The sequence below is a fragment of the Vombatus ursinus genome, unplaced genomic scaffold (genome assembly GCF_900497805.2).
Source record: "Vombatus ursinus unplaced genomic scaffold, bare-nosed wombat genome assembly UNPS02014794.1, whole genome shotgun sequence".
Classification (NCBI taxonomy): domain Eukaryota; kingdom Metazoa; phylum Chordata; class Mammalia; order Diprotodontia; family Vombatidae; genus Vombatus; species Vombatus ursinus.
Window position 1 is genome coordinate 21,262,308 of NW_020954572.1, and position 10,900 is coordinate 21,273,207.

The 10,900-nt window shown below is 52.5% G+C and overlaps 1 protein-coding gene across 1 annotated transcript; it reads right to left on the reverse strand.

The window, feature by feature from the left end:
- Window positions 1-3,717: 3,717 nt before the first annotated feature.
- On the reverse strand, window positions 3,718-10,084 carry VPS18 (VPS18, CORVET/HOPS core subunit). Its single transcript, XM_027870094.1, has 5 exons — window positions 9,829-10,084; window positions 8,117-8,258; window positions 7,727-7,818; window positions 5,617-7,487; window positions 3,718-5,036 (listed from the first exon to the last, which is right to left on the reverse strand). Exons 1-5 carry the CDS (start codon window positions 9,917-9,919, stop codon window positions 4,314-4,316), a joined length of 2,919 nt encoding a protein of 972 aa, XP_027725895.1. The 5' UTR covers window positions 9,920-10,084; the 3' UTR covers window positions 3,718-4,313.
- Window positions 10,085-10,900: the final 816 nt, after the last annotated feature.

Here is a 10,900-nt window from a genome sequence, read left to right on the forward strand (position 1 = left end):
CTGAATCCTATTTTGTATGATCTCTCATGCTATACCCACTGCTGGGCTATGCCCACCATTCCCCTCCAATGGAAAGACAGCTGCCATCAGGGCCCTTTTGTGGGGCTGTTCCCATGTGGTACTGGCTAGGGGGCCCCACCATGGGGCACCAGATGGACCCATGATCTCCATAGAACAATGGTGGGGGAGGGGCCCTGGCATCACCAGACCCAAACAGGAAGCCCTGAATGAGCTTCAAAGGGCTGGCAAGGCCAAGGGGCTGAGGGGCCAGAGCCAGCTCTAAGTGATATCCCAGGTCTGCAGAGGGAAGGCAGGCAAGGAGGTAGCCTCCTGGGCAGTACAAGGAGCAGAATCCATATACTTCCCTGTACTCCAGCACCAAGCTTCCAGTCTCTCTCTGGCCTCTTCCTGTTCCCCCAAGGGAAAACTATACGGAACCTGGAGCTTAGACTTCTTAATTTTGCCCCCATTTCTGACCCCACTTTATTCTCATGAGGGGCTTGTTTCTCTCCTTGTCCACAGGAGGGGAGAAGAGGCCTGCGGACCTAAAGTCACTGGGAGATTGACCCAGGTGGTTCTGCCCCACCACGCAGGGTCACCATCCCCGTAGCCAGGGAGTGTGCGGGGTGGGGTTGGCATACAGCCTGGAGGGCCGCCCACTCCCTCCCTCCTGCTCCCAGCTGCTGTGGTCAGAGCCTTTTCCTCTGCACTTCCTGTTCACACAGTGGGGGGGGCGGGAAGTGGAGGGAGGAAGTGGGGGGAGGCAACTAGGGGGGGACTCATTGAATAAAAGGAATTAACCATTTCCCTCCTCTGACCTCTGGGAATTTCCGCCTGTGAAAGTGTCTCGAAGAATCTCAAAAACTGGGGATGGGGAGGAGGGAATTAGAAGGGGAGGCAGGAGGCTCGAGCTCTCCAGTGCCTCTCTGTACTGGCCAAATCTCTCACCTCCTCCGACCTTGTGGCACCAGGAGCTAATTCCCTTTGGGCCCCTCACTGTTTGTTCCCATAGCACCAAGAGGCAAGGCCGAGGGCAGCCCTGGAGACTGGCAATGTCTGAACCAGCTCTCAGGCCTTCCAGCGAAAATAATGAGGCCCAGGCATGACCTCACATTGCAGTCATGGGTCTGCAAGCTCTACCTACCCAGTGACCCCTCAGAATGCTTGCTCTGGTGTCATTCAGCAGCAAGATCCCGGGATCAATACCGTTTTTTTCCAAACCCCCCTATCCCATGCAAGATTGCTGTCCTGTGTCTGTCCTTAGGAAGAGGGGGAATATTAGTGGGAGGAAACCTCCCTGGAGGTACAGCAAGCAAGGGTGAAGGGTGGGCAGCTAGGTGCAGTGTGGCTGAACAGAGACACCCTCTACTGGCAGGTTCAAGTGGGACAGCCGGGAGGAGGGTGCTCTCCTTATCTAAAGGTACCCCCAACAGAGGAGCCCTCATGCTCTAAGGTTCCAGTTCTAAAAGCCAGTGGAGAGCACCCCCTGGTGGCTACAAGGCAGACAGGGAGGCCAGAGGGTGGGTCAGTTCAGGAAGCACCTGCTCCCCCATGACAGGGCAGCCTCCTGCCCCCCCTCCCCCAGGTGGCTTCCTTGTTTACAACCCTCCCACCCCCATTCTGATCCCAACACCAATGGCCACAGCCCCTCCTATTTCCAGTGACTGCTCCAGAAGCAGTTCATTGATCTTGGCTCTTCCAAGAGCAGCTGCTCCCCACACCCGCACAAATCTTTCCCTCCCCTCCACCCCTCCACCCCTCCACAGGCTCTTGGCCAGGGCCCTGAGGGCCTTCTCCCTTCCATTCCCAATCCTGCCTGGTTTCCAGGGATCTAAGAGCTGTGGTTTCCCGTTGCCCTGACTCACCGGAACACCATTCTATCATTGCCAAGGAAGGCCCGGGGCCTTTTTTCCAGGAAAGGGGAAGCTGCCTTTGGACAGATGGGCCAGCTTGGGAGACAGGACAGAAGGGCCAGGAAAGTTTAAATTCTTAGCCAAGCCCTCTGGGCCCTTTTTGGGAGGTAGAGGTGGGCAAAAATAGGTAAAAATAATGTAAATATTCATTTGAGTTTCTTTGTTTATGTGAGGACAACATTGGGGCCAAACCAAGGCGAAGCTTCTAAATTTCTAAGGACAGGAAATAAGTGAGAAGCCTAACGTATTTCACAGGTAGTATGGCTACCCAAGATGGATAATACCAATGGCTTCCCTATCTCAGCAGTTCTTGGAGGCCGAGTAAATTGTTTGGGAGTTACAGAGAGAAGGGAACAACAAATACCAATGTTGTCCCCACCAGCAAAAAGCTAATATTAGAAGTTCTACAGATAACATAAAGGTCCTAAGGTCCCATAACCCTGGTAAGGATATAAGGTAGATAGATGGTAAATGGTACATACACACCTAAATCTAATAACTATGAATTAGGTACGGGTTATGCCATAATGTCTTCTTTAGAGAAGGGCTACAGAGTTATACAAGAGACCTGTCAGTGCCTAAATTTTTCTCTGGAGCTGTGGGGTAACCCCTGGTCTGATGATTTTGTTGCTTTAGTCAGGATCTAACTTGAAAGATCTATGAGAAAGGCCCATGGCCCAAGTCTCTGACTTCAGCATCCTGGGCAAGGAGCTCGGAACTGAGATAAGGGGGGACTGGAATGGAACCATGCCCCGGGTGTGGCCACCAGGAACCTCCGGGGCAAAGTGAGGCAAGGGAATGGAGGACACCATAGTCACTGGACTATGGCCCACTGTGTTTCATGAAAGCTGGAAGTGAGGACCGAAGAGGAGAATCCCTTCAAGTTACTGCCTTACTGGCTCTGGCTTCAGGATGCTCACTCCTCACTTTCTGTCTTACTCTGGCCCACCTAACAGACCACACCAACAAGCTCAGGCAGAGCAGCTTGCAGCTACCTATTGGACCTCACCCCCTAACAAAGGCAGGGAATCGGACCCTGAGGATTGCAGGGGATGGATGCCCCACACCCAGCCAGGCACAGTGATGGGAAAGCAGCAGGCCTCAACAAGAGAACAAAGGAGCCGAGGCCCAGCCAGGCTGAGCCAGCACAGCACAGGAACTCACCAGCGAAGGGAGGGCACAGAACCTTAGGGGGTTAGGTGCTGAGAACCACAGCAGGATTGACCAGCAAGCACTTAAACGACCTCCCCTCCCTAGAAGAGTGAAGGGCAGAGAGAGGGCACTTAAGGATCACTCATGCATGGCCAGTTTAAGTCTAGCAGCAGCAAGTGGTTTGGGCACCGGGTGTGGGGGAAGGGAAGCGGCAGCACAGGGCCTGCCTGAGGAAACAGCGTCCCCTGGTGGCCAAAAGCAAGAACGCGACATCCCGCTGGATGGAGTGCCACCTGCTGGCCAAAGGAAGGAATGAGTGACTCTTGTTCCCCGACCCAACAACGGATCCAGCTGAGAAGGTTCCAAAGAGATCCTCACCTTGGCTTCCTTCCCAAACCCTTCCACCCTCGGGGGAGGGAAGTAGGGGATGGGCACAAGATTACAGAAGGGGTCTCCTGGTGGGGGATCCACTGCTGGCCAGACTATCCTGGCACCAAGACCCAAAGAGGACACCAATGCAAACACTGGAACAACCTAAAACATGCCCCTCATTCACACACCTCGGAACCCAGGCCCCTCGAATTCCAGCCCAAATTCACTCAGCTTCAGACACTGCTCAGCCTTTCACTATCACAAAGTAAACAATGCCAGGGACAGCGTCACAGACAGTTTAATGCCTTCTAAACTCGAGGAGTGGTATTCCTTACAACAGCTTCCTAGGCACCAGGGCCCAAAGGCCCACGAGCTGATATCCCCCACAGTCAGTCTTTTCCCCAGCTCAGGGGACCCACGAGGGTCCAGGAAAGCAGGCAGACTCCTTGCACCTCACAGGAAGGGTCCTCCTCTGTAGATTTAGTTGTGTATGCTGGAACCTGAGAGGTTACACAGTGAGGACACCAGCAGCTCTGGCAAGTGAATGGGAATTGCCTCCAGCCAGGGAAAGAAACAGGCATGTAGATTGCAAAGGGAAAGGCAAAATTTCTAAAGAATAAGTGCTCTTGAGACAAGAAGCACTGGTGAGATTTGGCAGGGGAAGGGGGTGGTCAAGAACATGGCGCCATCTCAAAGAGACAGCAGAAAAGCTGGCAGATTCAGCTTAGACAAAGAAAGGGCTAAGGTGAGATAGGCCCCACAGGGGCATTTATAGCCTGTCCCTCACCTCAGTGGAAATGAGAATCACTAGACAGGAGGGACAGGGACTTAGCAGATGGCGTGTTTCCCCATCTTGTGGTGAGCAGCGGTGACCCCCTAAAGCCAGCTTTGGTGTTCTTCTTCATATCGCTGGGGGTCGATGAAAGGCCGGTCAATGGAACGGATCATCAGCTCCCCACAGTAGACACACTCAGCTGCCACCAGCTCATCTAGGTCGGCTTTCAGCTGTTCCCGGCTGGGTGCCCCTGGAGTCCCTCCTTCTCCCTCTTTTGTGCGGGCTGGGCCTTTGGTGGGAAGTGGAGCAGCCCCCAGCTTTCGCTGCAGCTCCTCCAGACGGGCTTGCTTATAGGCAGGGAGGCCAGGCCTAACAGCCTGCAGGAGGCAGTCAGCGTGGAACATGTGACTGCAAAGAAAGACATAGAAAGGACGATTGAGCAGGGGGAAGTCACAGGCTGAGCACTTGTCTTGAGGCTCCACAGTGCCATAGCGCCCACGAAGCTCCTGTAGGTCTCGCCGAATCCGCTGGGCACTAGCTGTAGCTTCCTCCATCTCCCGCTGGAGCTCATCAATGTGCCGGTTGTAGGCCTGCAGGGAGCTGCAGATGGCCTCCTTGAAGTGGTCAATAGTGACAAAGTCAGGAAAGAAAGGCAACACATCCTCTATTTTGAGGAGAGGACAACTAGCCAGACAGGCCATGGCAGTCTTCACATCTTCTTCCTCCTGTACCACGTGCCGGGCGATCTTCAGCCAGAGTTTCTTACGCAGCTCCTCATCCTCTTCTGGCAGATCTGCACACTCTTTAGCCAGGCTCACATCCACCTGGAAGGAATAAAAAGGTTACTGATGGCACACTCTACCTGGCTGGGAAAGGGAGTGGATACAAACTGTCTCCCTTGTTCCCATGTCAGACCATGGAGCCAAAGCAACCTAGAAGTTCATGCTCCCTGCTTCTTCTGGGCAGCTGGAAGGATAAGAATTTCAGGTTGATGGGAATAAGAAATCCTATTCCTTATTTCTAATCAACACCCCATGGTCCCAATGGGCAATTAGTTTTTATTGTCCCAACTGACCAAATAATTCTACTGATACCCAAAGTCTAAGCCTAGAGGCTTACAACCCATGTTCTTTAACTAAGCAATGAACTCAAAGTTCTGCAAGGAAGAGTGAGGACTCTTCTCACCCAGAACTAACCCTCTGTTCTGCCCACTCCATTCCCTTGGACCAACCACAGAAGCCACTGTCAATCCAGAAGGCACAAACTGACCTATTCTTCTGTCCTCTCACAGCAGCCAACCCCAAATAACAAGGAATCTATCTTGGCCCATCCACCTACCACCCTCACACACCCAGAGACGTCTTCTCTCAGATGCTTTCAGCACCAGGACTCTGCACCCCTCACCTGGAGAGCTAAGTCGACGGCCTCTTCATAAAACTCTAACACCTTGTAGACATGAACACAGGCCCGGTCATGGCCGTGCTCCGCACAGAGTCGTAGGGCATATTTGAGGTCATAGTGCACCCGGTGGGGACTGGTCCCTGCCTGCTCCAGGTAGGCCAGCAATGAGGCAGCCTGACCTCTTGCATACAATGAGAGCAGGTAGTTGTGAATGGCTTGCTCAGTCTCCCCTAGCACATTCACACAGAATTCCATGTAGCGGATGGCCTGGCTCACTTGCTGGGCTTCCCCACCTTGGCTGTAGTTCACCAGGGCTGGGATGAGCTGCCGGGCATCCAGCCGGCTGCCCAGCTCAATCCAAGCATCCACCAGCTGTCGAGGAATATGACGAATGAGAATGGGTGAAAATTTATAAAAGAGCTGGGGATCATGGTGCCGGGAGAGCACAGCCAAAGCCTCCTCATAGGCTTCGTGCTGGCAGTGATATGCTACGACCCGCTCATAGTCCTGCATGATCACAGCAAAATACACCATGTGCTCTGTGTCCCCATGGCTGGCCAGCAACTCATGGATTGAGGCTCGGCTGGCAAAGAGCCATTCTTTGTTGCGTGGGCTACTGAGAAAGTCTCGGAATCGCTCTCGTGTTTCCCGATAAAGAGGCAAAGAATCTGCATCACCCTGCAGTGCTCCTAGCCGGCTCAAGTAGAGTTCTGTCAGCCAGGCAGTGAGCAGTGTGGCCTGGGTACGCTCAGCTGGCTTCAGCCCCGCCAATTTCCGCTGCAAGAATTCTGCCAAGGCCTCCTCCTGTCGAACTTCCAGGAACTTGAGGGCAATCTCTTCAAAGTAGCTTTGGGTCAAGGCATAGCATCGAGCGCTCTCTACGTAGCGGCGTTGGCGGAAGCAGAAGTCAGCCTCACGGGCCAGAACTGTGTCTAGGCAGTCAGGCCGCTCACGGCAATATTCTTTGGCCAGGTCAAAACGGTTCATATCCAGATAGGTGCGCCAAACATCCCGGGCCTCACGCTGCACGTGATAACGGAACACAGCACGCTCAGTGTGAGCCCACAGGTGGCCTGTTGAGGAGTCTTTCACCATATGTCGGAGTGGCCCAAATTTTTCTAGAAAGTGATCTCGTAACACCACCTGCCCTGTTAATGTACACACTGCTTCTACTCGGTCTGCTAGGAGCAGCAAGAAGTGAAACTGTGTCAAGACAATAGCCAGGGGTGGGCTGGCTCCAGGGCCTACACCAGGTGGATAATCCCACACTCTTTCTTCACTCAGCAAAGAATCAGGACGCCCACAGTCCAATGCTCCATACAGTACACCATCCCCCATCATCCAGGCAAAAGCACGGGGTGCAGAGCGCAGCTTGGGCGTATAGAAAGCCAACTCACTGTAACCCAGATTGCTGGGGAATTCTCGAAAAGGTGGTGGGTGGTCAGTATATGTGGCAAAGAGCCCTGAAAAGCCCTGGACCTCAGCCCCCTCTGCCACACGGCCTGTGAACTGGAAGAGGCGCTGGCGAGTAGTGGCAATGACAAAACAACGTCCATCAAGACCACGTTCTGCCTCTATGGAGCACACAGGTGCTGGGCCTCCCTCCTCCATCAGTACATAAAGTGGGCGGAAGTAGAGGTCAGGCGCAGGACCAAAAAGGCCACCTTCACTGGCTGAGAGTTCTGCTTCAAAGATCTGGCCCTGGGCTGTACCCACTAGGATGGGTCCAGTGCTGCTCTCTGTGCCCAGGGCCTTGTTCCAGCCCACACTCTCCACCAGCTGCCCCTTCCATCGTGCCAGTGGCCGAACCTTCTGTCCATTGCGGTTTATGTAGAGGACCTCGGTACTGCTCAGGGCAATCAAGAGGTGTGAGCCTGAAGTAAAAGGGGACAGGAAATGCCAGGGCACAGTCTGGCTACTAAGAGATACTGCCCCTCCCACCCTCCACCCCATTCCTGAAAACACCACTCTCAAAATGTTTGACACTTTTGGGGGCAGTGACAAACTCCAGGATGATCCTCGAGCAGTTCTTCCAGATTCCCTATGACTAACTTTTCCTTCCCCCTCCCCAGACTCAACCCTTTCAGTACCTCAGTACATTACTGCCTCTTACCAGTATGATCCAGAAACATCTTATGAACTTTGGCTTCATCTTTGCGTCCCAACTCCACGTGGTTGGGTTCATTTGCCTTTCCCAGATCGATGCTGTGGGGAAGGACAGCAACAACTTCACCCCAGAGAAATAATAACCTATGGGAACCTATCCTGAGAGACGACTACAATGAAATCTCTTTCTTCTAGTGGACAAACCAATATGTCAGGAATACCTCAGAATTAAGGTGGATTAAAAATTGCTTCCAAAAAAAATTCTAACTAAATTACTTCCTCTTCTTAGAATGCAGCAATGGCTTTGGCATTTTGAAGTAACGCTAGACCTACCACCAACCTCTTCCCCATCCCATAAGCTGCTTCCTCTGTCTGGCTACTTCGGGCCCTGAGTTACCGGAGTAGGGTGTCCTTGCCCAGGCTCATGCAGAGTTGATTGCAGGAGACTACAAGGCTGGTGATACGGTCAGAGGGAGTAAAGTCAATTCGCTGCTTGGTAAAAATGGGTGCCTCCTTCTCCAGTGGGACATTTACAAACCCTGTAATCAAGAAAGGAAAGGAAAAAAGTGAACATGGTATTCCCTATATGTAACAATAGCTTAGCTCCTCTCTATATTCTTGCTCTATTTCACAGCTAAGACCTTGGTTAGGCTGGACTCTGAATAGGCATTTACTCAGCCTTTGGGATCTTCTCACACATCTGAAAAAGGGATCCTTAACATTTTCAGTGATGCCCCTGAACTGTTTCTGACCCTGTTACACCTGCTCCCATCCTGAAGGGTTGTGTTTTACTCATCAATGTCTTTGTCATTAACCTTATATTCCTTTAATCTTCTCAGGGTCAGCAAGCCCAACTCAAAACTCAGTTACAATGAGTCTATTTTCTTAGCCCTTGATCAACTGAGACAGCAGCTTTTGGAGTGAACTACCACCAGGGTAGTGACAAAATTTGCTGAATGGAAGAAATGTCCTGGAAGAATTGCTCTAACACTGGAGTTAATTGTAAATGTTTCCTCTAGGAGGTGGGGTGGGGAGAAGAATCCTTTCTTCCTCAATGGTCATTCAAAATGCTTCAGTCCTTTCAAACCTCTCACTCCCTGCAATTTTCTGCATCAACTTCAATTAACCATCAGGACACTTCCAAATTCCAACTCATGATCTTGAGCCCTCTTTCATCTACCTAATCTACACAATAAGGACTGCTAGATGGCAAAAGTGGATAGAGAGCTGGTCCTGAAGTCACGAAGACTTGAGTTCAAATCAGGCCTCAGACACTTACTAGCTGTGTGACCTTGGGCAGATCACTTCACCCTGTTTGCCTAAGTTTTCTCATCTGGAAAATGAGATGGAGAAAGAAAAATGGCAAACTACTTCAGTATCTTTGCCAAGATGGGGTCACAGAGTCAGACACGACTGAAAGGACTGAACAACAAAAATCTACACAATGACCACAGTCATCACTCTTTCCAGAACCACTCTCCTATTTCCTTCCTTTGAAATTCTCCATCCCCTGCTCTGATCTTTACACTGAACAAAGGCTTTCACCTAGTCGCCGTTTCCCCCCCCCCCCATTTATTCAATCTCCGTGCATCTCAATGATGGAACTGATGCAATCCAGCCTCTTGATATTCTATATTATCTAGGTGATCTTAATGATCCTTAGCTTCCTAATCTGTAAAATGGGGTTAATAACACCTGCACTCCCCATCTCACAGAGTTGTTGGGAGGAAAATGCTCTGAAAACTTCAAGTACTATGAAAACGTGTGCTGTTGGTACCCTCAATTCAGTTCATTCACTCAAACATTTATTAAGCAGTTAGTTGTTATATTCAAGGTGGCATGCTAGGAGCTGAGAATACAAAGCCAATGGAAAGGCTCTTCTTGGCCTCAACGAGCTTACAGAAATGGGAAGTGCCATGGAGAAAAAGGAAGGGCCTGGCCCAAGTCACCTGACAGCTCTTGCCACCGCTCTTTTAGACGCCAATTATGCACCTACGGCCATCCTGGAGCCCGGGCCCCATCCCTAGGTATGAGGGGGCTCTCGAGGCCGAGAAGCGCGCAGAGCGCAGGCCCTCCCGCGGCCCCGCAGCCGCCACGGCTCTCGCTTACCCGAGTGGGGGATGCCCACGCTGGGGCAGCCCGGCTGCAGGACGGCCGAGCGCGACAGCGAGTCTTCGTACTCGTCCAGGATGGACGCCATGGTAGCCGGCCTCTCGGCCTCCCCCGCCGGGGCCCCGCGACGGAAGCGACGACCCTCCTTGCCTCCGGGGGACCGACCCCTCCGCTCCCCAGGAACCGAGGGCCCTTCCCCGAAAGCAGGAAGGCTTCCCTATCCTCGGCGCCTCACGCGGCCCGGCCACTGCCCGATCCTGGCCCCGGCCGCTCAGCTGACTCCGGCCCCGTGATGTAACGTGACATGTCGCGGCGGGCGTGCGCACCTGCCGTGACGCCACTTCCTCTGCCCAAGGAGCATGCACGACGCATGCGCCGGACAAGTTTCTTCCGAGGATGTGCAAATATGCTAAGGAGGTGGAGCGAAGACCGGGGGTGGGGGAGGGATACCTCTTTTCCCCTCCTCCACCCCCCCTTACCTCCTCCCTCCGCAGACTTCCTATTCCTTCCTTCCCTCTCCATTTCCCCCTTTCCTCTTCCCTTACCTCTTCCTCGCCTCCTCTCTTTTTCCCTCCCGCTTCCCTTCCTCCCCTCCCTCTTCTTTCTTCCTCTCCCCCTTCTCCTCCTCAACTCCCCTCCTTTTTCTTTCCTTCGCTCCTCACCCTCCTCTTCCCCTCTCCTTCCCTTTCTTTCCTTCCCTCCTTCCCTTCCTTCTCCTCCCCCTCACTCTCTTTTCCCTCCCTTCTCTTTTTCCTCCTCTCTCCTCCCCCTCCCCCTCCCCTTTCTTCCATCCTCTCTTTCCCTCATCCCTCCTTTTACCCATGAGGAAGCTGTAGCACAGGGAGGTCAAGTGATTTGTCCGGTATCACACAGCTAGTGTCCTTAGCAGGATTAGTCTATCCTTCCTCATTTCTTTAAAAAAAAAAAACAAACTTTAGGGGGCAGCTACGTGGCGCAGAGATACAGCACCTCAGACCCATAATACTTCCTAGCTGTGTGACTTTTGGGAAGTCACTTAACCCCAATTGCCTCAGTTTTTTTTTAGGAGGACAGCTAAGACTCAGATCGT